Source organism: Rhincodon typus, chromosome 17, assembly GCF_021869965.1.
Source record: "Rhincodon typus isolate 14 chromosome 17, sRhiTyp1.1, whole genome shotgun sequence".
Lineage (NCBI taxonomy): Eukaryota > Metazoa > Chordata > Chondrichthyes > Orectolobiformes > Rhincodontidae > Rhincodon > Rhincodon typus.
In genome coordinates this window covers 12,898,636-12,923,200 of record NC_063348.1, presented here as the reverse complement: position 1 = coordinate 12,923,200, position 24,565 = coordinate 12,898,636, and the positions used below count along the sequence as shown (strand labels likewise).

Below are 24,565 nucleotides of genomic sequence, written 5' to 3'. Positions count from 1 at the left end.
CCCATATCTCCACTTACTAATTCCTGCCCATAAGCCAATTCTGTATCCATGTCAATATACTACCTCCAACATCGCGGCTCATATGACCTAACCCTTTGTGGGGTATCTCGAATGTCTTCTGGAAGGTCAAATACAACACATACTCAAAAAACACCAATAAATTAGTCAGATATAATTTCCCTTTTATGAATCCATGCTGATTCTGCTTGATTAGATTATGATTTTCTGAAAGTTCTCCTGTTATTTCCTTAATAATTGTATCCAACACTTTCCCGACAAGGAACCACTCAGAATATAGTGGGAATTGACATTACTTCTCAGTTCTAAGGGCCCCACTTTATGCCATTTCACTTCTTTCTGTCTCATTGAATAAAATGGGCAAGCTAGATATTGTTACAAATGGAAATCTGTTAATCTTGGGAGGAAGCCCCTCGGAGTTCTGATATTCACTTTGATTTCCATCTGCCAATCAGGAAAAGGGGGCCAAGTCTTCAAGAAGAAGTGAGTTAATAGCTCTGAACCTTGCAAGCAGAAGCTGTGAGGTTGGCGTTGTGTATGCCCTATACTTCAAGCTAGAAGAAGGGTCTTCATGTGGAGAAACAGTTGTGCAATGGCTAAAGCAGGGAATAGGACAACAAAGATGCCAGTTCACTGAAGAGCAGAGCCACCTGCTAGCTCTGCTGCAGTGGACCCACAAGTTGATTTTTACGTCCCTTTTTAACAAGGATCTCCAATGACCATATATTTGGAAATGCTAGATGCACCGTAGCCAGGACAGAATAGTGCTTATTCCAAAAGACTACTCACAGGGCTGATCTAATGGTTCGGTGATATGAGTTCAGATATCTCTCATGGCAAGTGGGGAATTTATATAAATTATAACAATGCTGTACCAATAACTGTATCTATGTAACAACCAGATAGTTAGAAAAATACATTTAGTTCACTGATGTCCTTTAATGAAGAACATCAGTGCTGTTCAGTACCACCCTGCCAACCTCCGTATCCAGCGCATCATCCTCTGCCACTTTCGCCACCTGCAATCCGACCCCACTACCAAAGAGATATTTCCCTTCCACCCCTATCTGCCTTTGTAGAGACTGCTAACTCCACAACTCCCTCATCAGCTCCACACTCCCCACCAACCCCACCACACCCGGTACCTTTCCCTGCAACCACAAGACATGTTGCACCTTCCCCTACACCTCCCCCTCACCTCTGTCCAAGGCCCCAGACAGTCTTTCTAAATCCGACAGGGATTCACCTGTACATCCTCCAACCTGGTTTACTATATCCATTGCTCCCATTGTGGTCTCCTTCACATCGGTAAGACCGAGAGCAGACTCAGTGACCAGTTCACAGAGCATCTGCGCTGTCAATGCTATAATCAACAACACCTTCCAGTTGCCAAACATTTTAACTCCCCCTCCCACTCCCTTGGTGACACGTCCATCCTGGGCCTCCTCCAGTGTTACAATGATGCAATGCCCAAACTGGAGGATCAACACCTCATATTCTGCCTTGGGAATTTATAGCCCAATGGCCTCAACATAGAATTCACCAGCTTCAAATCTCCCCACCCCACCCCCTCAGCCTTATCCCATGTCCAACCCTCCCCCTCTTACCCGCCTTCTTGACCTGAAGCAACCTGTCCATCTTCTTCCCCACCTATCTACCCACCCTTCCCACTGATCAATATCCATTACCCCCTACCTGCATTCACCTATCACCATCCCGCCAACCTTCCCCCAACCCCGCACCCCAGTATTTATTTCCAAGCTCTCTTTCCTCTCCCCATCCTGATAAAGGGTGTAGACCCGATACATTGACTTTTCAGCTCCTCTGATGCTCCCTGACCTGCTGTGTTCCTCCAACTCCACACTGTATTGACTCTGACTCCAATTCCAGCATCTGCAGTTCTTGCTATCTCTCAGTGGTATTCTTATTTGGTTCATCCACCACTTGACTCCAGACCCACAATGTGCTTGAGATTTATTTGCATCTGAAATATCTGAACAAGCCATTCAGTTGTATTCAAAAAGACGGCTCAACAATATCTTCTCAAAGGTAGTTAGGAATAGGCAATAAATGCCAGCAATATCCATACATCATGAATGATTTTTTTAAAAAACAAAACCTTCCAATGAAATTGTGCACAATGGTTCAGACTGTAGAGATATTTAAACCCAGCATCCTGGGGACTTCACATAGAGGATGCTCAACTGTCCAGAATGAAAAGACTTGTGCACACCCTAACAGAACTTCTGCTGACTGGTCTGACTATTTCCCTGGCAGCACATATTTACTGCTATCTTGGCTGTCAAACCAGTGTTGTCAGGAGATTCCGTTGCATTGATCGGGGGTCTGTTAACTCAGTTGGCTGGACGGCACAACATGGGTTCAACTCCCACACTGTCTGAGGTTACCACTGAAAGACTCTCCTTTACATCTGCCCTCGCCAAAGGCATGGTGACCCTCAGGGTAACTGACCACCAGTTCTCTCTCTAATGAGAGAGCAGCCCTTTACCTTTTACTGCATTGATCTCTCATTCGTTCTTCCTTTGGCAAAAAAATGGTGCTAGAGAAATTGATAGGATTGAAAGCTAATAAATCCCCAGGGTCTGATAATCCATATCCTAGAGTACTTAAGGAAGTGGCCCTGGAAATAGTGGTGTTTATCTTCCAAGATTCTTTAGACTCTGAAACAATTCCAACAGATTGGACAGTAGTGAATGGCAGATTAAAAGGGAGATAGAGAGAAAATGGAATTATTGACCAATGAGTTGAACATCAGTCATGGGGAAGATGCTAGAGTCCATTATCAAGTATTTTATAGCAGAGCACTTAGAAAACAGAGATAGAATCAGACACTGAGCATGGATTTACTAAAGGGAAATCATGTTTTACAAATCTACTGGAATTCTTCGAGGGTGTAACTAGTAGAGTTGACCAGGAGAATCTGGAACGTGGTTTATATGGATTTTCAGAAGGCTTACGACAAAGTCCACATAAGTGATTAATATGCAAAATTAAATTGCATAGTATTGAGTTAGTGTCTTGAGACAGCAGGCAGTGACTCGGTACTCCAGCTATTCACAATATATGTTAATGAATAAGGTAAGGGAACTAAAAGTAATATTTCAAAATTTGATGATGACAAAAAGCTGGGTGGAAGGGTGACCTATGAGGAGGGAGCAGGGATGTTGCAGTGTCATTTGGACAAGCTGACTGAGTGGGCAAATGCATGACAACTGCATTATAATGTGGATAAATGGTTATCTATTTTTGGGAGCAAAAATAGGAATGCAAATTATTATTTGAATGGCTGTAAGTTGAGAGAAGGGAATGCTCAACAAGACCTAGGTATCCTCGTGCACCAGTTGCTGAAAATAAGAATGCAGGTGCAGCAGGCAGTAAAGAAGGCAAATTGTATGTTGGCTTTCATAGTAAGAGGATTTGAGTACAGAAATAAGGATGTCTTGCTTCAATTATACAGGACCTTGTTGAGACTACACCTGGAATTTTATGTGCAGTTTTGGTCTCCATATCTGGGGAAGGATGTTCTTGCTACAGAGAGAGTGCAATGAAGATTTATCAAGTTTATTTCTGGGATTGCAGCGCTGATATATGAGGAGAAATTGAGTCAGTTAGGATTGTATTTATTGGAGTTTGGATGAATGAGGGGGAATTCTCATAGAAATATGTAAAATTCTAACAGGACTAGACAGGTTAGAGGAGGAAGGATGACCCTGATGATGAGTCCAGAATCAGGGGTCATAGTTTAAGCAAAGGGGGTAAACCTTTTTAGGACTGAGATATGGAGAAATTTCTTCACCCAGAGAGTGGTGAGCCTGTGGAATTCTCTGCCACAGAAAGTGATTGAGGCCAAAACATTGTGTTTTCAAGAAGGAGTTAGGTAAAAGGCTAAAGGGATGAAGGGATAAATAGAGAGGGCGGGATTGGGTTATTGAGCTTGATGATCAGCCATGATCATAATGAATGGCATAGTAGGCTCGAGGAGTCAGTGGCCTACTCCTGCTCCTATCTTCTGTGTTTCTATGACATTTTCAATTCTCTAAACTGAAAGTTATCACATCCCGACAATTTGTCAACTTCCAGTCTCATTGATTTCTCCAATACTACATTTTAACCATTATTAATTTCTCTCAATTCTACACATTCTCTAGACTTTTCAGTCTTAATTATTTGAGGGAGACATATAGTGGCTATCTTCGCAGTTGAAGGCACAAAGGACTTTTTTGGCTTCTCTGCCATTTTCTGTTTTTGATTCTAAAGTTTCTTGTCTCTGCCCATAATGGACCCACATCTGTCTTTTCAAATCTTTTCCTCATCACGCACAGAAATGGATTGTACAATCTTTTATGATTCTTATGATTTTAGTTTCATATGGAATCTCATTCTTTAACAAATTCTTTATTCTCCTTTGGTGATTTCTAAAATGCTCCTAGTCCTCATGCTTGCAATATTTTCTGGCAATTTTATAAGTCTCTTCCTTTGCTCTGTTACTACCTTTAACCTCCCTTGCTAGCCATGGCACTCTCACTTTTCCTGTTGTGTAATTTGGCTTTAAAGGAATGCAATGATTTTGATAACCAAGTATCAAGTATTTAAATACTAGCCATTGTACATCTACCATCAAACCTTTTAATATTTTTTCAATCCATTATAGTCATTTCCTCTTCATTTCTTCAGAATTCCCTTGTTTAAATTTAAGACCCTAGTTTCAGACTGAACTACAACTTTTGTAAAAGATATGAGACATTCTATCATAGAATGGTCATTATTCACTAAAATTTCTTTCAAAGTATGCTTATTAATTAGCATCTTCACTTTACATAATACCAGATTAAAATAACCTGTGCCATAGTTGTTTCCTAAACATATTGCTCCAGAAAACTCTCTCAGGCATATTCTAGGAATTCTTCCTTGACACCATTGGTGCTCATTAGATGTACCCAGGCTGTGTAGATTGAAGTCACTCATGATTGCTGTACTTCTCTTGTTACACACACTTCTAATTCCTGATTTTTACTGTGTCTTACCATTACCTATTGAATGGTAGCTTACAAACCATTCCTACCAATGATTGCTACTCCTTGCAGTCTCTTAGGTACACCCAGAAAAGATCCTACATCTTGTTCCTCCAATTGGAGATCCTGTCTCACTAATACATGGTCTTGTCCCTTATAATCAGCAGTGCTCCAACTCCTGTCCTGTTTTGCCTATATCTGCTAAATGTCAAATATCCTTGCATTCTAGTTCCCTGTCTTAGTCACCCTGCAGCTATATTTCTATAATGACAATTAATCTGTACCCTTTTACTTCTACTAGCAGTATCAATTATCTCACTGCAAATGCTGCTTGCACTCAGATAATGTTTTTAACACAATTTGAAAATTTGACTCTAGTTGATCTAGGATTTGTTTCTGCTGATTTCCATCTACAGCTTTTCTGCCTCTATTACCAGCTTTTAAAAATTATTTTTAAATTCCCTTTTAAGTACCCATTGAATAACAAGTTAATTTAAACCTCCTGAATAGCATTAGCATATCTATCAAGAAAGGTATCGTTGGTCCCAATCCTACAAATGTGTCACATATCCTCTTAGTTCAGGCCCCATCTACCCTGCAACTGGTCCTAATGCCTCAAATCTAAAGCTCTGCCTCTTGCATTAGTTTGCCAGCCATCGGTTCAGTCACTCGATCTTGTATTCCACAGTCGTTAGCATGAGGTATTGACAGCAATTCTGAATTAATGCCTTTTCAGTCTCGTCTAGCGCCCTAAATCCTATTTTTCAGAACACCCTCTACCTTACAAAATTAAAACATTTAAACAAAGAATCCTACACCACTTTAGATATCCTTGACTCTGAGGGATCAACATACCATCCTGGAGTGGCATCTACAGTGGCAGAAATCATTTCTGTGCTAAACGTACCTTTTCTGGTCAATTGGAAGTTGGACCTTAAGATTCAATAACAGAGGACACTAGCCACTGTTGCACAGGGCACATTAGTACATGTCACAAATCATCTTACCAACTAACACTTTGTCCTAGTCTTCAGACATTCTGTTGAAGATAGGTTGTAGCAGTCTCTCCATCCCAGATGCGAAAAGAACCGCGTCAAGGTTTAAACCTTGTGCAAGTTAAGGAGGCCCTGGAAACGTAAGCAACCCTTCAATGCTTCAGAAAAGGAAGGGCTGGGAAGGCGGAGAAGAGGAGATCTGGAATAAACTGCGGTCTCTAAAATAGATCCAATATATCTGGCAATATATATTAATCGCTTTCATAATTGTGAATGGCCTTGCGGTCTAGAAAAATAGCCTTACGTTATATTTAAATTGAAAACCGTATATATTTCCCTTCTACGCAAGTGGCGTTTTGAAATTAGGGCGCTTTTTGCCCTCAGAAACCACAGGTCACGGAGATGCCGTCAAACCCGGAAGCTGTGTGAATTATTTTAGAAAACGAGTTGAGAACGCGATTCTGAGCCCTTCAAACCTTTCCGCTTCCTGTAGTGACTGTTCCCTGATATAATTAAAAGTCGGTATATTTTCTGTAAAGAAATCTTTGCGTCGGGTTTAGGAAAGCAGCTCTGAAGCAGGCTGTTTTGAAGAAAGAGGAGAGGGGTGCTCAGAGCTTTGCACTGGATAGATACAGTGTGGCGACGGCGTGCTGATGTACATTGTTGCAGCTGCATAGTGGGCCCGAATGGCGAGCGAGGGCCCCAGCAACAGCAGTTTAACGTGCGCGGACGAGCCTGCTCCGGACGGCTTCTGCGATGTATGCGAGCCGGACGAGGCACGGCTCGCCCTCAAGCTCTGCGACGTCTGCTGTCTCTCCTTCTGTGAGCTGCACGCCCGCGAGCACGACGCGAAGCCGGCCCGGCGCCAGCACGGGCTCCGGGACTTCCAGGCAGCCACTGAAAGCCCGGGGTCCCAGCCGTCGGACGCGGCTAACAAGGCGGAAGCCTCTGATGGAGATGGGAAGCAAGGCGAGAGGAAGAAATGCGTGGATCACAACCAGGAGATTACACTTTACTGCAAAGACGACGAGAAGATCATTTGCGTCCTGTGCGCCCTAGGCCCCCACCGTCAGCATCAACTGATCACACTGGACGAAGCCTACCTAGCCCTGAGAGTAAGTTGCGTGCAAGTTCACAGGAATCCTATTAAAATGGAAGAAAATAAAATTTGCCCGCTGTATTTTTGGGGGCGTACTACGTGCAATACATTCAACGATTGTATAGTGCGGTCCGGAAGGGCTCCTTGTGGCAGCATCCCTACTTCTGTGCTAAGAGGAGTTCAGTTCCACCTGCTGCAAGGATGTATAGTAACATCTCTAAACAGATTGATTAGAAACTACAGAGCAGTTAGGTTATTGGACTGTTCAACTCGGGTCTGGATGGAATTCTCTTCGGAGGGTGGGTGTGGACCCGATCGGTTGAATGGTCTGCTTCCACACTGTAAGGATTCTATGATTATACCTCAAGACTTTTCAGACGCTGTGGTTCCAGTATGGGAATATGGGGATTAAACCCAGTAATGGACACTGCCAACAATTCCTTTTTCGACTGAATCACCCACAGCTCCACAGAGTTTCCCTTCATGACAACCTCCACGCCTGAGTTACACAACACCAACAACCTGGATTTGTGTAACACCCTTAACATAAAACTTTCTAAGTCATTTCACAGGAGCATTGCAGAATAAGGTAGGGCACCAAAACACAGTGTAAGAACATAAGAATTAGGAGCAGGAGTAAGCAATTCAGCCCCTCAAGCCTGCTGCACCATCAAGTATAATCATGGTTAATCTCATCTCAACCTCAACCCCACTTTCCTGCTAGCTCTCCATGACCCTTCAACACATTAATAGTTAGAATCAAACTCAGGTGTGAGATCTCCTTACTGTAACAAATCACACACCAAATAATATTGCCTAAAAAATACAATGTAGCTGCTGAGACCATTGTTAATCCTAGTCCTCCATGTTCCCCATATTTTCCAGTATTTGGATTCCTTTAGCTTGGATCTCAAGTTTTGTTATGCATTCACAGAAGATCATGGTGAGTTGCCTTCTTGAACTGATGCAGCTTTGTGTTATAGGTACACCTATAATACTGTAAGGGAGAGAGAACCAGGATTTTGACCTCATGAAAATGAAGGATCAGTGACATAGACCCAAGTTAGCATAACGTTTGGAGGGTAAGTTACAGATGGTGGAGTACCCATTCATCTGCTGCCATTTCCCTTCAACATGGCAGTGGGCATGTGGTTTGGAAGGTGAAGTCAAAAGAGATTTGGTCAGTCGTTGCAGTGTATCTTGTAGATGGTGCACAGTACTACCAATGTATGTCAGTGGTGAAGGGAGTGAATGTTGAAGATGGTGGATGGAGTGCCAATCAACCAAGATGTTTAACCTGGGTGGTGTTAGCTTTCTAAATCTTACTGAAACCGCACCCATCCAGACAAATTGAGAGTATGCCATGACGTGCATCCTGCGGATAGTGGACGTGCTTGGGGGGGTCAGGTGGTGAGTTACTCACAGCAGAAATCCCAACTGCTGACTTGCTTTTGTAGCTGCAGTATTGATGTGGCTAGTCCAGTGGTCCAGTCTAGTGGTTAGATTGTGAGGTGCGAATGTCACTTGCCACTTGTCATACTAAGCCTGGATATTGTCCAGTTCATGATGCATTTGGACATGGTATCACTATCTGAGGAGTCACAAATGGTGCTGAACATTCTGTAATCATTGGTGAATGTAACCACTTCTGACCTTATGATGGAGGGAAGGTCATTGATGAAGCGGCTGAATATGGTTGGCCTTAGGACTCTATCCTGAGGAGCTCCTGTAGAAATGTCCTAGAACTGAGATGATTGACCTCCAACAACCACAACCATCTTCCTACGTGCCAGGCTTCACTCCAAACAGTGGAGAGCTTGTGTCCTGTTCCCATTGATTCTGGTTTCACTCTTTAATGCCACCCTGGTTTGAATGTGGCCATGATGTCAAGGGTTGTCACCCTCATCTCACCGCTGGAATTCTGTACTTTTGTCCATGTTTGAACCAAGGCTGTAATGAGGTCAGGAGCTGAGTGACCCTGGTGGAACCCAAACTGGGTGTCACTGAGCAGGTGCACAGTTGATGACACCTTCTATACCTTTACTGATGGTCAAGAACAGACTGACGGGTCAATATTTGGCCAGGTTGGGTTTGTCCTGCTTTTGTGTACACAACATAATTGGGCAATTTTCCACATTATTGGGTAGATGCTTTGTGTTATAACTACTGAAAAAGCTTGGCTAGGGGAGCAGCAAGTCTTTAGTACTGTTGCTGGTATGTTGCCAGGGTCTACAATCTTTGTCACTTCTGATCTTATGCATGGAAGGTCATTGACGAAGCAGCTGAAGATGGTCAGGCCAAGGACACTACCGTGAGGAACTCCTGTAGAGATGTCCTGGAGCTGAGATGGTGGACCTCCAGCACTCACAATCGTTTTCCTTTGTGCCGGTTATGACTTCAACCAATAGAGAGAAAGTTCATCAGGAGGAAACAAGTCGGCAATAGCCCCAAAGGCTGGAATAATTTAAGAATCCAACAAAGATTGACTGAAAAGATAATAACCTATAGGAAAAACTAGTGAGGAATAAAGAAACTGTCATTAATAGCTTCTTTAAATATATAAAAAGGAAGAGAAAGGTCAAAGTGAACATTGGCCCTTAGGAAATGAATCTGACGAGAGAGTTCTGAAGAACAAGGAAATAGCAGAGGAGTTAAAGAGATGTTTTGCATCAGTCTTTGTGGTGGAAGATACTTCCAACATCCCATTAATACTAAAGAATATGATTGTGGAGGGGGGGGACTTATGTAACATCACCATCAGAAGTAGTGTTAGACAAATTAATGGGGCTAAAGCAGGTAAAACCCTTGGCCCTGATAGCTTGTATCCTCGGATCCTAAAAGAGGTAGCTACAGAGATCTACTACAGAGATAGTGATGCATTATGTTATAAAGTTGTGTAGAGTAATCATGAATTAGAAGGCAGGAAGCTAAAATATGTTTGTTTCTAAAAAAGAGGGAGAAGAGTGAGTGGCTCCTTTATGAGGTAAAGTGCTTTTCTAAGCTGAGAGATTTATACAGAAAATGTGTCTAAGCAGCTGAAGGAATACAGACAGTTCTGAAATTGAACTATGTATCAATTGAACTGTGTGATGGAAACTTTAGGCTTGTTTTGATGTTTTGGCAACTAGCTGGAATCAGCCAATTAATTTAAACCAAGCACTTAGCGATTGAAAGCCAATTGAATTTAAATCTGATGGTTTTAACAACCTTGGACCAATGCTATTGTAAGAAAATTGATATGTCATCCAAGGCACATAAGGAGAGGGTTTTTGAAAATCGGTGTGAGAACAAACCGCTATCTGAGAAATGAGCACCTAGCTTTCACAAGAAATCACCAAGCTCTCTAAGAAAGCACTGACTATCCATAAAAGCTACCACAGCATTTCTAGCTAAGAGTCCTCATAGAAGACTTCACAGAGAAAACATCCCTAACAGCCAGATCGGCTGAAGAAAGGTGTTTATAGGCTGATTAGCCTAATATCTATTGTTACAAAAGTGTTGTAATTAGTTATTAAGGAGGTATTAGCAGCATATTTGGAAAATCATAAACAAATCAAATGGAATCAGCATGACTTCATGAAAGGGAAATTGTGTCTGATTAATTTATTAGTGTTTTTCAAGGAAGCCTCAACCATAATTGATAGAGGGGAACTAGTAGATGTGTTGTACCTGGAGTTCAAGACAGCATTCTAACAAAGTCCCTCACAAAAGATTAAGTCATAAGATAAGAGACCACGGTGTTGAAGGCATTATTTTGGATTGGATAGAGAATTCACAAATGGGCAGGACACAGCAAGTAGGGATAAGAGTTTCTTTTTCAGATTGGTGACCTGTAACCAGTGGGATTCCACAGGGATCAGTTCTGGGACCCCAACTGTTTACAATATATATTCATGACTTGGTAGAAGGACACAAATATAACGTAACCAAATTTGCAGACAACGCAAAAATAGGTGGAAAACCAAGTTGCGAGAGGGATGCAAACAGTTTGCAGAGAGATTAAGTGAGTGGGCAAGAGGTTGACAACTGGATTATAATGTAGGAAGTTGTGAAGTTGTTTGCTTTGGAAGGGAAAACAAAATAAATATTATTTAAGTGGAGAAAAACTGCAGAAAGCTGCAGCATAAAGGGACTTGGGGGTACTTGTGCATGACACACAAAAAGCTAGCACAACAGATGCAGCAGATAAACAGGAAGGTTAACGGAATGTTGACTCTTATTTCAAGGGAGTTAGAATAAAAGAGTAGGGAAGTCTTACTGCTACTACACCAAGTGCTGTAGAGAGCATATCTGGAGTAATGTGAGCAGTCTTGGTTCCCTTAATTAGGGAAAGATGCAATTTCATTGCAGAAAGTTCAGAGAAGGTTCATTTGGATGATCCCTGGTATGGAGGGATTGGTTTATGAGCAAAGGCTAAACAGGTTAGGACCCTACTCATCAGAGTTAACAAAATGAGAGGTGATCTCATTGAAACATACAGGATTCTTAAGTGGCTTAATAGGATAAATGCTCAGAGAATGTTTCCCCTCCTGGGAGAGTCTAGGACCAGAGAGCATAGCCTCTGAAAACAAGACATCAGTGAGAAGTTTACAGAAGTATTTTCAGAGCAGCCACAAATGATGGACCAAAGGAAGTCAAAGGTACACAGATCAAAATTGGAAGAGCACATGGATCTTGGAAGTTGTAGGAAATAACAGAGATAGGTTGAAGGTGGGTGAAACTGTGGAGAGATTTGTAAACAAGGAGAGAATTTTTAAATTGTCAGACTGAGGTAAGTGTAGGTCAGTGAATATGAAAGCAATTTCACATCCACAAGGAGGTTAGCAACAAAATGCAATCCAGGCTTGTTTGGGGATGCCATATTGCCCAGATAGACAATTGCCTTGATCTACAGTGGGACAACTAAAGGACTGCTATCTCTATTTTCAGATTTTAATGGTTTATCTTTACTGTTTTGGCAGTGTTCTGCACTTGGAGTAGGGGTAGCAGAGTGAAGGATGATATATGTTGAAAAACAATGTTTTCTTGCTTTTACCAAGTGTCAGCATCCACTTCCTTAGATTTGATAAAACAAATTAAGCACAGGTGAAGCCGTCATTGTTGAATGCCCCACCTGTATGACATGCCATGTACTTGACCCAAATCAAAGGCTTATGGGTGAGTTTTACAGTTTAACCAGAGACTTAATAACCCTAGTAAAGGATCAACATCTTGAAGAGATCAAACTGGAATGGAGAGAAGGAGTGGTTAAAACAAACTAGTTAGGGATTTGGAAGAAGCAATTTATGTTCCCTGCTAACCATAAGGACTGGAGAGTGATATCCACTGCCTGTTCCTGAGCCTAACCTACATAATATGAATCTGTACCGGTGGTTGAGTACTTAGAGAAGGTAATGTCAACTAATTGTTGAAGGAAACCATTGTATAAGACAATTAAAAATGGAGTAGCTTTGATCGCTGGAGGAGGTTAGTGACTTTTTTCCCATCCTGTTGACCCTAGGTTTTTCTGGGATTTTTTTTCATTCTCTCAGGTGATTACAAATCAGTGAGGATCAGTGGTTGGGATGAGTATCTAGGAAATGTTAAGTCTTGCTGTTCCCATCATCATGAGTGTGAGACAGGCTCAGTAGACTACTTGTCATTTCCTGCCTAGTGTTTCTATGGTCAGTGGGAGATTCACCATTTATGTCCAGCAAACCTTTAAACTGCCTCAACCCAAACAGGGAGATCGTGGAAAACACCTCCCCATAACTTTGTGAAGTGTTGGGATTTAGGGTGTGAGAGTGGCCGAGAGAATATCTGGGGTCAAATCCACTGACAGTGGCTGCATAAATTGACCAACAAAGCAGGACTCTTTTTGGACCAAGTTAAAATAGAATAGCCTGTATTGTCACACATACTCAATGAGTATAGTGAACAGTTGTATGTCACCAATTACAGCGCCAACTTACATACAAAAGTACCGAGGCGCAGAAATAAAATGTCCAGCATTACAGAAAAGAACAGCAGAACACGCTGGCACCTAGCTTCCAGTCTGCATCAAACCCTGGCTCCACACCCTGCCCGGTAACACACCAAGCTGGGAGTCCACTGCGCCAGGCAGGGAGGTTGCCACACCATGCCGGGAAGTTGCCACACCACACCGGGATAGCGATCAGTTGAAAAGCTGAGAACTTGGCATCACTGTCAGCAGCTTAAAAAAAGGATACTAATTATAGACAGAAGGCAAAGCACTGCAGGTTCCAGAGATATGAAGTAAAAATGCTGGGAACACTTCTAGCAGGCAGCAGCAATGGAGAGAGGAAGGAAAGGGTTAACTTTCAGACCAATGACTTATTGATACATCTGATGAAAATTCATCAACTAGACACACTGAGACACTCGCTTTCCCACTGATGGTGTACACCATGGATGCTTGGTAGCTGTAATATTGTTCTTTAATGGAGAGGAGAATCCATGGCAACATTGCTACTACACGTTGACTTTTAAGATACGGAATGCTGTTATTTATGTTTTTTTCCACAACTTTCTGTGGGGTGAAAAAGACTCTTTATTGCTGGTCTCACTTGCACATCTACATGCAGATTGTAACAATACATCTCTCAGCAAGTGCATGTTAATTTATACAGGGTATTAAAAGCTAAATAATAGCTCCTTTTATACAGGACAAGTACAGTCTTGCACATGAGTCTGCTTTTCTTGGGTATGAGCCCATTAACTGCGGGAATTACTTTGAACCATAAATTACTCTCTGCACTAGACAAGTGACAGAGGATGTGGTAGTTGGCATCAATACTCAGTGAGGTCTCATAATCAGTGATGCCATTTCTGTGGAAAACATCCAAAATGGAACCATTTTACCAAAAGTCAAAATTCCCAAAAATCAATAGTCTTGGACTAACTTTAGATGTGATCTTTGACCTCTGCTTTAATTGCCTTTCCTGAAACCCACCGTGTGATTTAGATCAGACATTTGTGGTTTTACATGCTGTTGTGTCACCCATTTGTTAACTGTCCCTCTGCATAAAATAGTAGCCGTGACCTGTGTTTAAATGTCCACTTACTGAATAAAGAAGGCTCTGTGCACATTGTAACCGATGGTAGTCTTCACCTTAATCACTAGGGTTTTAACTTGACAGAACAGACCACTCTCTGTTACATAACCCATCTGATGTCCATCTGCAAAAAGACACATCGATGATGTTCAAAATTATAAGGGGCTTTTAATCGGGAGACCAATAACTACTGATAGAAAAGTTGGTAACGGAAGGCAATAAACACAAGATCATTGTCAAAAAAAGAGAAAGATCAGATCAATTTCTTTACACAGTGCATTCTGACTTAGAGTGCACTGCCTAAGAGGGTGGTACAAGCAGAATCATTCTGAGCTTTCAGAACAAAATTGGACGCAAACATAAAAAAGAAGCATTTGCAAGCCAATGTGAAAAGAATAGATGAGGGTAATTGAACATCTATTTGGAGAGCTGGCACAGGTATAATGAGCTTCTGTGCTGTAATACTATATTATTCTGATTCTGTCTCTGGATTGACCATCTATATAACAGCTATCTGCCTTAAAGCAGTAATAATAAAAAGTTAGTAGATGGTAACTCTTGCACATTCAGATAGGAAGCAGAGTTTTTATTGTTGTCTCAAGCATGTTACAGGGGCAATAAAGTGAATAATGTACAATACAATGCATCATATCATAGAGAAATTGACAAATTGTTTGCCAAACACTTCTCACGAAGGCACCTGTATCCCCATGTCATTGAACAAACCAGGACTGTACACAATTGAAAGAGAGGCTGGAGGTAAGTTATTAAAAAAGTAGATGTTTTTAATGAACCTGTTCAGACATGTTATAACACAGCTCCAGACGAGGTGGGACTTGAATCTGGGCCTTTTTGCTCAGAGATGAGGATACGGTCATTGTGCCACAACAGCCACTTAAAACTATTTCTAATCAACCTATTCAAACATGTTATGACACATCTCTTTGGCAGTTAGGACTCGAACCTAAGTCTCCTGGCCCAAAGGTAGGAACACTAAGCCTTAGTTATTAAAAAGAAAACTTCATATTATTTGGATATTTTGAGAATTAACTATTAATTGTATATTTATTGTGTTTTAATTGTTTGCAGGTGGTGACCATTAACTGGAAATTAATGAACTGATTGAAGGTTAGGAATTGTGTAACTTTACAAACATTCATAAAATGTATTTGTAAAGACGGGCTCCAGTTCTATCCTTTACCTTTTGACTTCTTGAGATATAATAGTGACGGAGAATGGCTGTTCAAGGGTGAAGGTTGGGAGATATAAAAAAATTGAGGGTCTGGTTTTGAGCTTGTCATTTCCTAAGAAAAGTAAAGTCAGAAATACAATATTTTGTGAGCCAAATGCTAGTCAGTCAAGTCATAATTGTGGTTTGGATCTTCTACTGAAGTTTTTGGATAAGATTTAAAGGAAAGATAATCTATTAAATGCCTGAAGCATGGTTGGACTTTGATAGATTTCAGAAAGCAGATTGTCCATGAAAGAAGAAATCGTGGACTTCAACAGATTGTATAAATGATTGACAAAATTCAAACTGGGAATCCCTAGATAAGTATTAGTGTTTAAATTGCTAGATTCTGCTGATAAGCCCCACATGGTTTTAGCTAGTGTTCAGTCATCAGAGCATCAACCTTATGACAATATCTGAGCAGTGTGTTATGATCCCTGAGGAGACCAGTAATTTTGAAAAAGAAATTCAAACTCAATTTATCAGCTGAAAGAATTTTACCACAAAATATGCATGCCTTAAACAAAAATGTTTACTGTGTAAGAGTTAAATAAATCAAGTCCTGCTAGCATGAGACTATATTTTGTAAACACTTATTGTTCAAATCAAAAATCTCAACAGGACATTCCGTGTTCGACATTTATCTCCAACCAAGAGCATCCCGAGACTTTACAAGATCTTCAGAATTCCTTCACTTCTCCTGGCATGAAACTAAGACTTTTTGTTTCTGCTTGTCTCAAAGCTGCTACGAGGCTGATTTCAGCTATTAATTCCTGTGAAACGTCACACAGATTAAAAACCCAAAACCAAAAGAAAAGAATGTCCCTACAATCTGTCCTCATTTCAGTTTGGAACACAGTGAGACATCTGAGAAAATGATTTAAACTAATTAACTTAACCTTCAAAACATTCCTTTGATTCTCGGAGTCATGTGAATACATAAAGCTATAGGTTTTCTGTCTCCATCATGAAACTCAGAGGGGCAAGCTGTTGTTTCCTGTTTTCCAATTCCAGCTCAGACTTTATTAAATGAACATATTTCCAACAGAGGTCCCAGCACCAATCCTTGTGGAACATCACTGGTCACAGACCTCCGGTCAGAAAAAACAACTGCCCTCTTTCTTCTATGCACAAGTCAATTTTGTATCCAACTTAGCAACTCACTGTGGATTCCATATGACTTAATCTTCTGGACCAGCCTACCATAAGGGACCTCATCAAATGCCTTCGCAAAGTCCATGTAGGCAATATCCACTGCCCTACCTTCATTATTCATGTTTGTCACTCCCTCAAAAGGCTCAATCAACTTTGTGAAGCAAGACATATCCGACACATAGCCATGCTGATAATCCCAAATAATCATATTTTTTTCCAAATGCAAGTGAATCCTGCCTCTGAGAATCTTCTCCAATAATTTCCCTACCACTGATGTAAGGCATCTTTAACGAAGGAGCAACTTTGGCTATTCTCCAATCTTCTGGGACCTCACCTGTGGCTAAAGAGGATACAAAGATCCCTGTCAAGGTCCCTACAATCTCCTCCCTTGCCTCCTTCAATATCGTGGGATAGGCACTTATCAGGTGGTGGGGACTTATCTACCTTGATGTTTTTCAAGATGCTCAACATCACTGTCTTCTTAATATCGACATGTCGTAGAATATCAGCATACCCTCCCTAAAATGACCATCATCCACGTCCTTCTCCTTGATGAATACTGATACAAGTACTCATGAAGGACCTTAGCTACTTCTGCCTACGCACCTAAGTTTCCTCCTTTGTTCTTGAGTGGATCTACCGTTCCCCTAGCTACCCTCTTGTTCCTAATAGTTGTCCCTAATTGAATCTCACAGATAATCGTTCACTGTGGAATAATCTATCTTCTTCCAAAAGTATGAAGGAGGAAAGATAACAGATTGACCCTGCTGTCTTGAATCAAATGTAGCAGAAAAAGCAAATATTTAAAATTAAAATGATTGGAGGCTAGCCATCAACTAACTATCTGATTGTTTTATAAGAAAAAAATAAAAATAAGTGTAAAGCTGCCTTAGTCTTACTAGATCATAGGACTGCTGTTTTGTTAGAGAAAGCCGACTGGTGGTGGTTTAACCTGAGGGTCATCATTCCTCAGGTGAGGGGAGAGGTTGAGGAAGAGAGTCCTTCATGGTAACCTCAATGGTGCAAGAATTGAATCCACGCTGTTGTATGAAGTAGGAGGAAGTTGTTATTGCCTAGAGGAGGGGTATCGCAATGTAATGCTTTGTACAGAATATAGAGGTTTTTGATTTAAGTTGTGTTAAGGTTTTAGTTGTATAAATATTAACTCTTGATTTAACTAGAGAGAAGAGAATATATCTATTGTCTCATTATAATGTGATGATGGACATTAACTGGTGATTTAATTTCAGTCTGTATAGACACTGAGAGTGTGCGATTGTTGAGCTATGAGCGGGCTAATTGTAATGAGTAACACTGTAAACAATTGTGTAAGTATAAATATAAAGCTGTGTGTAAAGATGAAAGACAGAACTGGAGCCAACCTCTTGGCTTTCTGAGCTATGACATCAGCTGTGTGATTACACATCAAATCCTGCGTTAAGGTTTCTTCAAAATTGAATGAGAAAGTAGGAGCAGTTAGAAAAAATTAAGGGCAAGGTGAATAAGCAAAGCTGGTGGGAGACTAGGGACAAAGGAAGGGAGAAGGGCATTAAAGAACATAAGAATGACAGAAAATTAATACAGACGAGAAGAATAGGGCAGATCATGTGATGTTCCCTAGATATTTAACATATGTAGAAGTATCAGCTTGGTTCAGTTGGGAGCATGCTCACCTCTTAGTTGAAGACTAAGATGATAAGAAATAATATCAGGACTAGGCCATTCAGTCCTTTGAGCCTATTCAGCCATTCGACAGAATGATGCTGATCCAACATTTCTCACAACCATTTTTCTGTGTAGCCCTTGATTTTCCCTACTGATCAAGAATCTATCTATCTCAACCTTAAAGTTACACAAGGATTCCCCCATCCCCCACTGTCTGTGGCAAGGAGTTCCAAAGACACTCAACGCTCAGAAAGAAGAAATTCCTTTTGATCTCAGCATTAAATTGGTGCCCTTTTATTCTGAGACTATGCCCTCTGGTCCTAGACTCTCCTGTGAGGGGAAACATCCTCTCAGTATTTACGCTGTCAAGCCCCTTAAGAATCCAAATATTTCACTGAGATCACCTCTTATTTTTCTGAACTCCATAGCAAGTAGAGTGCCAACCTGTTTAGCCTTTGCTCAGAAGAATCAGGGTTCTTCCTTGTCAACTTTCTCTGAGCTGCCTCCAATGATGGATCTTTCCTTAAATAAGGCAACCAAAACTGCTCACAATACTCCATATGTGATCTCGCCAGCAGTTAGTACATTTGCAGTAAGACTTCCCTACTCTTCTACTTGAACCCCCTTGAAATAAGGGCCAATATTCCATTAACCTTCCTGATTACCTGCTGCACCTGTGTGCCAGCTTTCTGTGTTTCACACACAAATCCTTCCAAGTCCCGTTGTGTTGCAGCTTTCTGAAGATGTTTTCCATTTAAATAATACTGTTCTTTTGTTCTCCCTTCCAAAAAGAAAAACTTCACATTTTCCCACATTATACTCCATTTGTCCAAGTTTCCTGCTCCTCTGATGCTGCTTGGCCTGCTGTGTTCATCCAGCTCTACACCTTGTTATCTCAGATTCTCCAGCATCGGCAGTTCCTACTATCTCTTAAATTATCTATAACTCTTTTAAGTTGTTTCTATCTCTTTCACAACTTGCCTTTCAACCTATTTTTGTGTTATTTGTATATTGGGCTACAGAACATTCACTTTCTTCCTCCATATCATTAATATATATTGTAAACAAGTGTGGTCCCAGCACTGAACCCTGTGCAACCCCACTGGTCAGATGTTGCCAATATAAAAGAAATCACTTATCCCTGCTTGCTGTTTCCTGCCCAAGCCAAACCTCTATCCATGCCAATATACTCCTAGCACGATGGGCTCTCGCCTTACATTTAACCTTATGAGGTACCTTGTCGAACAAATGTCCAAATGCAACGTATCTACTGGTCCCCCTCTATCCTTTCTGGTTGAGACTTCCTTGAAAAACTCTAATAAATTAGTCAGACACAATTTCCCTTAAATGAAGCCATGCTAACTCTGCTAGATAATATTATGATTTTCCAAATCTTCAGCTATTACTTCCTTAATAATTGATTCCAATATTTCTGCAACAGTAGATGTTAGGCTCATTGGCCTATAGTTACCCACTTTTTGCCTCCCTCCCTTTTGATTGGTGATTCTCCAGAATCCAAGTGTTTTTGGAAAGTTACAACCAATGTATCCACTATCATGCATCCACTACCTCTGTAGCCACCTCCTTTAGGATCTTAGAATGGAAGCCATTAGGGCCGGGGGACTTATCTGCCTTTAGCCCTATTAGTTTGTCTAATACTACTACTTTAGTGATGAGGATGGCACTTAATTCCTCACTGATATTCTTTAACATTGATGGGATGTTCAAAGTATCTTCCACCATAAATACTGTTGCAAAATATGTGTTTAACTCCTCTGCCCCATTTCCTTGTTCTCTGTAACCATCCTCCCCAGATTCATTTTCTAAGCTTTGAATTTTCAAGCCTCCCTCCAGCAACTGAATGTGTATACTGACAGGGAACTGGAAAACTGAAGGAGGGCTATATTGACTTTTGGTAAGATCTTAAACACAAGCTCTGCCTGACTGTTCAGTGGATCTGAAAAATCCGAGGGAAGAATTTATGAATGACAGGGAGTTCTTCCAATGTCCTGGGCAACATTCATCCCTCAGGCAATGCAACCCAAAAAGGAATGAACCCTTCATTCACCTACCTCACATAATAGTGGTGACTGTGTTGCAAAGTAATGAATTATATGAATCACTCAGATCTTTCAGCAAAATATGATAAAGCACTATGTAAACAAAGGTCCCTTTACTGAGCTGTTCCCTTTCTGCTAATATTAAAGATTATTAATACCTCTGATCCTGCAATTGGACTCAACTCTATTTCAATATCAGTGAATCTAAAATTATATTTTGTCAGAATCTGTGCGTAAGGGCACTAATCAATGCTAGTACTTCTGAATTATTTTGCAGGACTGCCAACACATTTTACTAACCATTTATCAGTTTCGCAGTTAATGCACGTGGCCCTCAGAAATAGAAGGAAGAGAGGTATTATCGTAAGATTGACTTTTCTGATTGAAGTTGGAGACTTTTTATTGTTGTGACAGTCTACACAGAAAGCTGATGTTTTATCACTAAAGGGGGAAGATTTCCATTTATAAAGGACAGGTTTGTGAATCACTTGCACAAGTTCACAGAGTTTGTCGTATGTTATGATGATCTCAGTGAATAAACTGCTAGCTTCTACTGGTCCCAGTTCCTGTACAAACAGTATTCACTTAATCCCAAAGCAAAACGATCTGGATGTAAGATTGTTTCTTAGGTTTCTACTAGCAAGTGTATAAGAAATCAGTTTTTCACAGTTTTCCAAAACAAAAGCTGCTCTTAAGCAGGAATCCTACTATCGTTCCTTTGTGACTGAAGTTAGACAATCATGTTCCCCTTTTTTCCTTCACTGTTCAGTTCGATTTAGGGGATTATTTACCATTTCAAAGACATTAACATAAAACTTTTTTAAAAATCCCTTACAGTTTCTGTTTCATAGAATACAAAAGGGCTTGTGTACATAAAAGTGAAATGACATTGGGATATCCTTAGTGTCTCAAACCAATGGGGTTAAAAACTGAAAGCTAAGCTGACGTGTGTTTGGTGTTCTTTACAACTTCTTTCCTCTTCCTTAGAATCGACCTCCCATTGACCTGAAGGGTGCCATGATGGAGATGGTGGAACGGCTGAAGATGAAAAGCTCAGACCCCAATGTATGTGCCTCCTCTTATCAGCACTGTATTCTATTTCAGAGGTATTTTCTCACTATTAGAATAGAACACTATTCTTAAAATAACGTTAGGAGAACAGGTGACATAGAAAATTCAAAGCAAGGTAAGTAATTCACCTGATGTCCCGGCTAAGATTTCTCCATAGGTCAACATTATCAAGAACAGTTTAACTGGTCATTTATCTGCTTGCTGTTGTGGGACCTTGTAATCTATCTACATAGCCCCACTGACACAGTTTCAGCATTGTATGATTCAATCTGAAATGTTATTAGAAAGTTCACTGTACGTACAGATCTTAGAGATAAATAAATACAGCAGGGGTGATTCTTTAGTTCATTTTACATTTCAGTCAAAAATAGAGTTCATGCATGATCCTTGCATCACAGTTTCACGTCAAGCTTGGTCCAATGGTAATACTGTCACGTCTAATTAGAGGTTGAGCATTTCCTATCAAACAGCAGTGAATTGAACATATAATCTCAGCTGGCCCTTCAAAACATTCTGAGGTGCCATCTTTGAGATAAGATTTTGTTTTTTCTAAACTGACCTTCCACCAGACCTCTACTAGATGCAAAAGATCCCATGGCACTATTTAAAGCAGAGAAAAGGAACTGCCACCTGTGTCTGGTCAATATTTACCCTCAAACCACATCTAGAAACAAATTATCTAATCATTGTCACATTGATAACTTTGCTTTGCTGAAACTGGCTGTTGTGTCCCCTACATTACAATCATGACTACAATTCAAAAGTACTTAACTGGTTGGAAAGTATTTTGAAATGTCCTGAGGTCATAAAACAACAATAATAACAGTAACATAATAACATATTCCAAAGCATATCACAGCAACATTATAAACCAAAACATGACACTAAGTCAGTGTTTCTTACGTCAGTGGTGGGCAAATTATTGGAAAGGGCTCTGAGAGACAGGATTTATGATCACTTGGAAAGGCACAGTTTGATTCGTGATAGTAGCATGGATTTGTGAGGGGTAGATGCCTCACAAACCTTATTGAATTCTTTGAAGAGGTGACCAAACACCAGATGAAGGTGGAGCGGTGGATGTGGTATACATGGATTTAAGTAAGGCGTTTGATAAGGTTCCCCATGGTAGGCTCATGCAGAAGGTAAGGAGGCATGGGATAGGGGGAAATGTGGCAGATTGGATTCAGAATTGGCTGACCCTTAGAAGACAAAGAGTGGTAGTGGACGGAAAATATTCAACATGGTGCTCAGTTATGAGTGGTGTACCACAAGGATCTGTTCTGGGTCCTCTTCTATTTGTGATTTTTGTAAATGATTTGGATGAAGAAGCGGAAGGGTGGATTAGCAAGTTTGCGGACGATACGAAGGTGGGTCACACTGTGGACAGAGCAGAGGGCTGTTCTAGGTTACAAAGGGACATTGATAGAATGCAGAGCTGGGCTGAGAAGTGGCAGATGGAGTATAATCCTGAAAAGTGTGAGGTGATTCATTTTGGAAGGACAAACTTGAAAGCAGAATACAGGGTTAATGGAAAGATTCTTGGCAGTGTGGAGGAGCAGAGGGATCTTGGCATTCATGTTCACAGTTCGCTGAAAGCTGCCACCCAGGTGGATAGAGTTGTTAAGAAGGCGTATAGTGTGTTAGCTTTCGTTAATAGAGGGATTGAGTTCAAGAGCCGTGAAGTTATGCTCCAGCTATACAAAAGCCTGGTTCGGCCACATCTGGAGTATTGTGTCCAGTTCTGGTCACCTCATTACAAGAAAAATGTGGAAAAGGTGCAGAGGAGATTTACCAGGATGTTGCCTGGAATGGAGGGAAGGTCTTACGAGGAAAGGTTGAGAGAGCTAGGGCTTATCTCTTTAGAATGATGAAGGATGAGAGGTGACGTGATAGAGGTGTACGAAATGATCAGAGGTATAGATAGAGTAGACAACCAGAGACTTTTTCCTCGGGTGGAGGTAGCTTTTACGAGGGGACATAGTTTTAAAGTGAAAGGAGGTAGATATCGGGGAGGCGTCAGAGGTAGGTTCTTCACTCAGAGAGTGGTAGGGACGTGGAATGCATTGCCGGAGAGGGTAGTGGAGTCGGCCTCATTAGGGGCATTTAAGTGGCTATTAGATAGGCATATGGATGATAGTATAAGGTAGTGGTGGAGGTTAGATAGACCTTAGGTTTCGGGTAAAAGTTCAGCACAATATCGTGGGCCGAAGGGCCTGTACTGTGCTGTACTGTTCTATGTTCTATGTTCTAAGTCACACCAAAAGATATTAGGTCAAATAACAAAAAGCTTAGTCAAGAAGATAGGTTCTGAGGAGAAACTTAAACGAAGAAAGTGAGGTAAACATGCAGACAGGTGTGGAGAGAGGAAATTCCAGAGCCTAAGAAGTGAGGTAATTGAAGGTATGGCCAGCATCACTGGAGGAGTTAAAATTGGAGAAATAGTACAGCGGATAGAATTAGACAACACAGATATTTTGGAGGATTGCAGAGCTGTAGGTGATTAAAGAAATAGTGTGTGATGAGGCCATGGAGGAATTTGAAAATAAGGATGAGAATTTTAAAATCAAGACATTGTTTGATCAAGAGCCAGTGTGGTCAGTAAACTCAGGGACAGGTGAAGGACCCACCCCCCAAGCCCATGCCCACACCCACAATACTCTCACGTGCCCATGCATACAAATAACACAATAAGATATAGGATCAGGATTAGACCATTCGGTCCATCGAATCTGCTCTGCCATTCAGTCGTGGCTGATACGTTTCTCAACCCCATTTTCCTGCCTTCTCTCCATAACCCCTGATCCCCTTACTAATCAAGAAACTATTCATCTCAGTCTTAAGTGCACATAGTGCCCGCACTTCCAAATCTCCTTCCTCGTGTCACTTGTTTGACCTTCCTGCCTCCTCAGGGACGAAGATTTGTGCAGGAAGACCCATAGTTGACTTTTTTGACTGACCACGAATTAAGGGCCTTTAGTGGTAAATTAACAATAGTTAAGGGCCCAGTCCCTCAAAGGCCTGATTAACTGTGTCTCTGGTACCTTTTCCACTGCAAAACAGGTAGCCTACCTGCTGGAGAGATAGTGGGAACTGCCGATGCTGGAGAATCTGAGATAACAAGGTGTAGAGCTGGATGAACACAGCAGGCCAAGCAGCATCAGAGGAGCAGGAAAGCTGACGTTT

The 24,565-nt window shown here is 41.1% G+C and overlaps 1 protein-coding gene across 1 annotated transcript in view; it reads left to right on the top strand.

The window, feature by feature from the left end:
* Positions 1-6,339: 6,339 nt before the first annotated feature.
* LOC109916254 (tripartite motif-containing protein 44) overlaps positions 6,340-24,565 on the top strand; it is a 94,176-nt gene continuing 75,950 nt past the window's right edge. The window contains exons 1-2 of the mRNA XM_020515974.2: positions 6,340-7,161; positions 21,299-21,376. Of these exons, the coding sequence (XP_020371563.1) occupies positions 6,733-7,161; positions 21,299-21,376 (507 nt within the window). The 5' untranslated portion in view covers positions 6,340-6,732. The remainder of the gene's footprint in view (positions 7,162-21,298; positions 21,377-24,565) is intronic.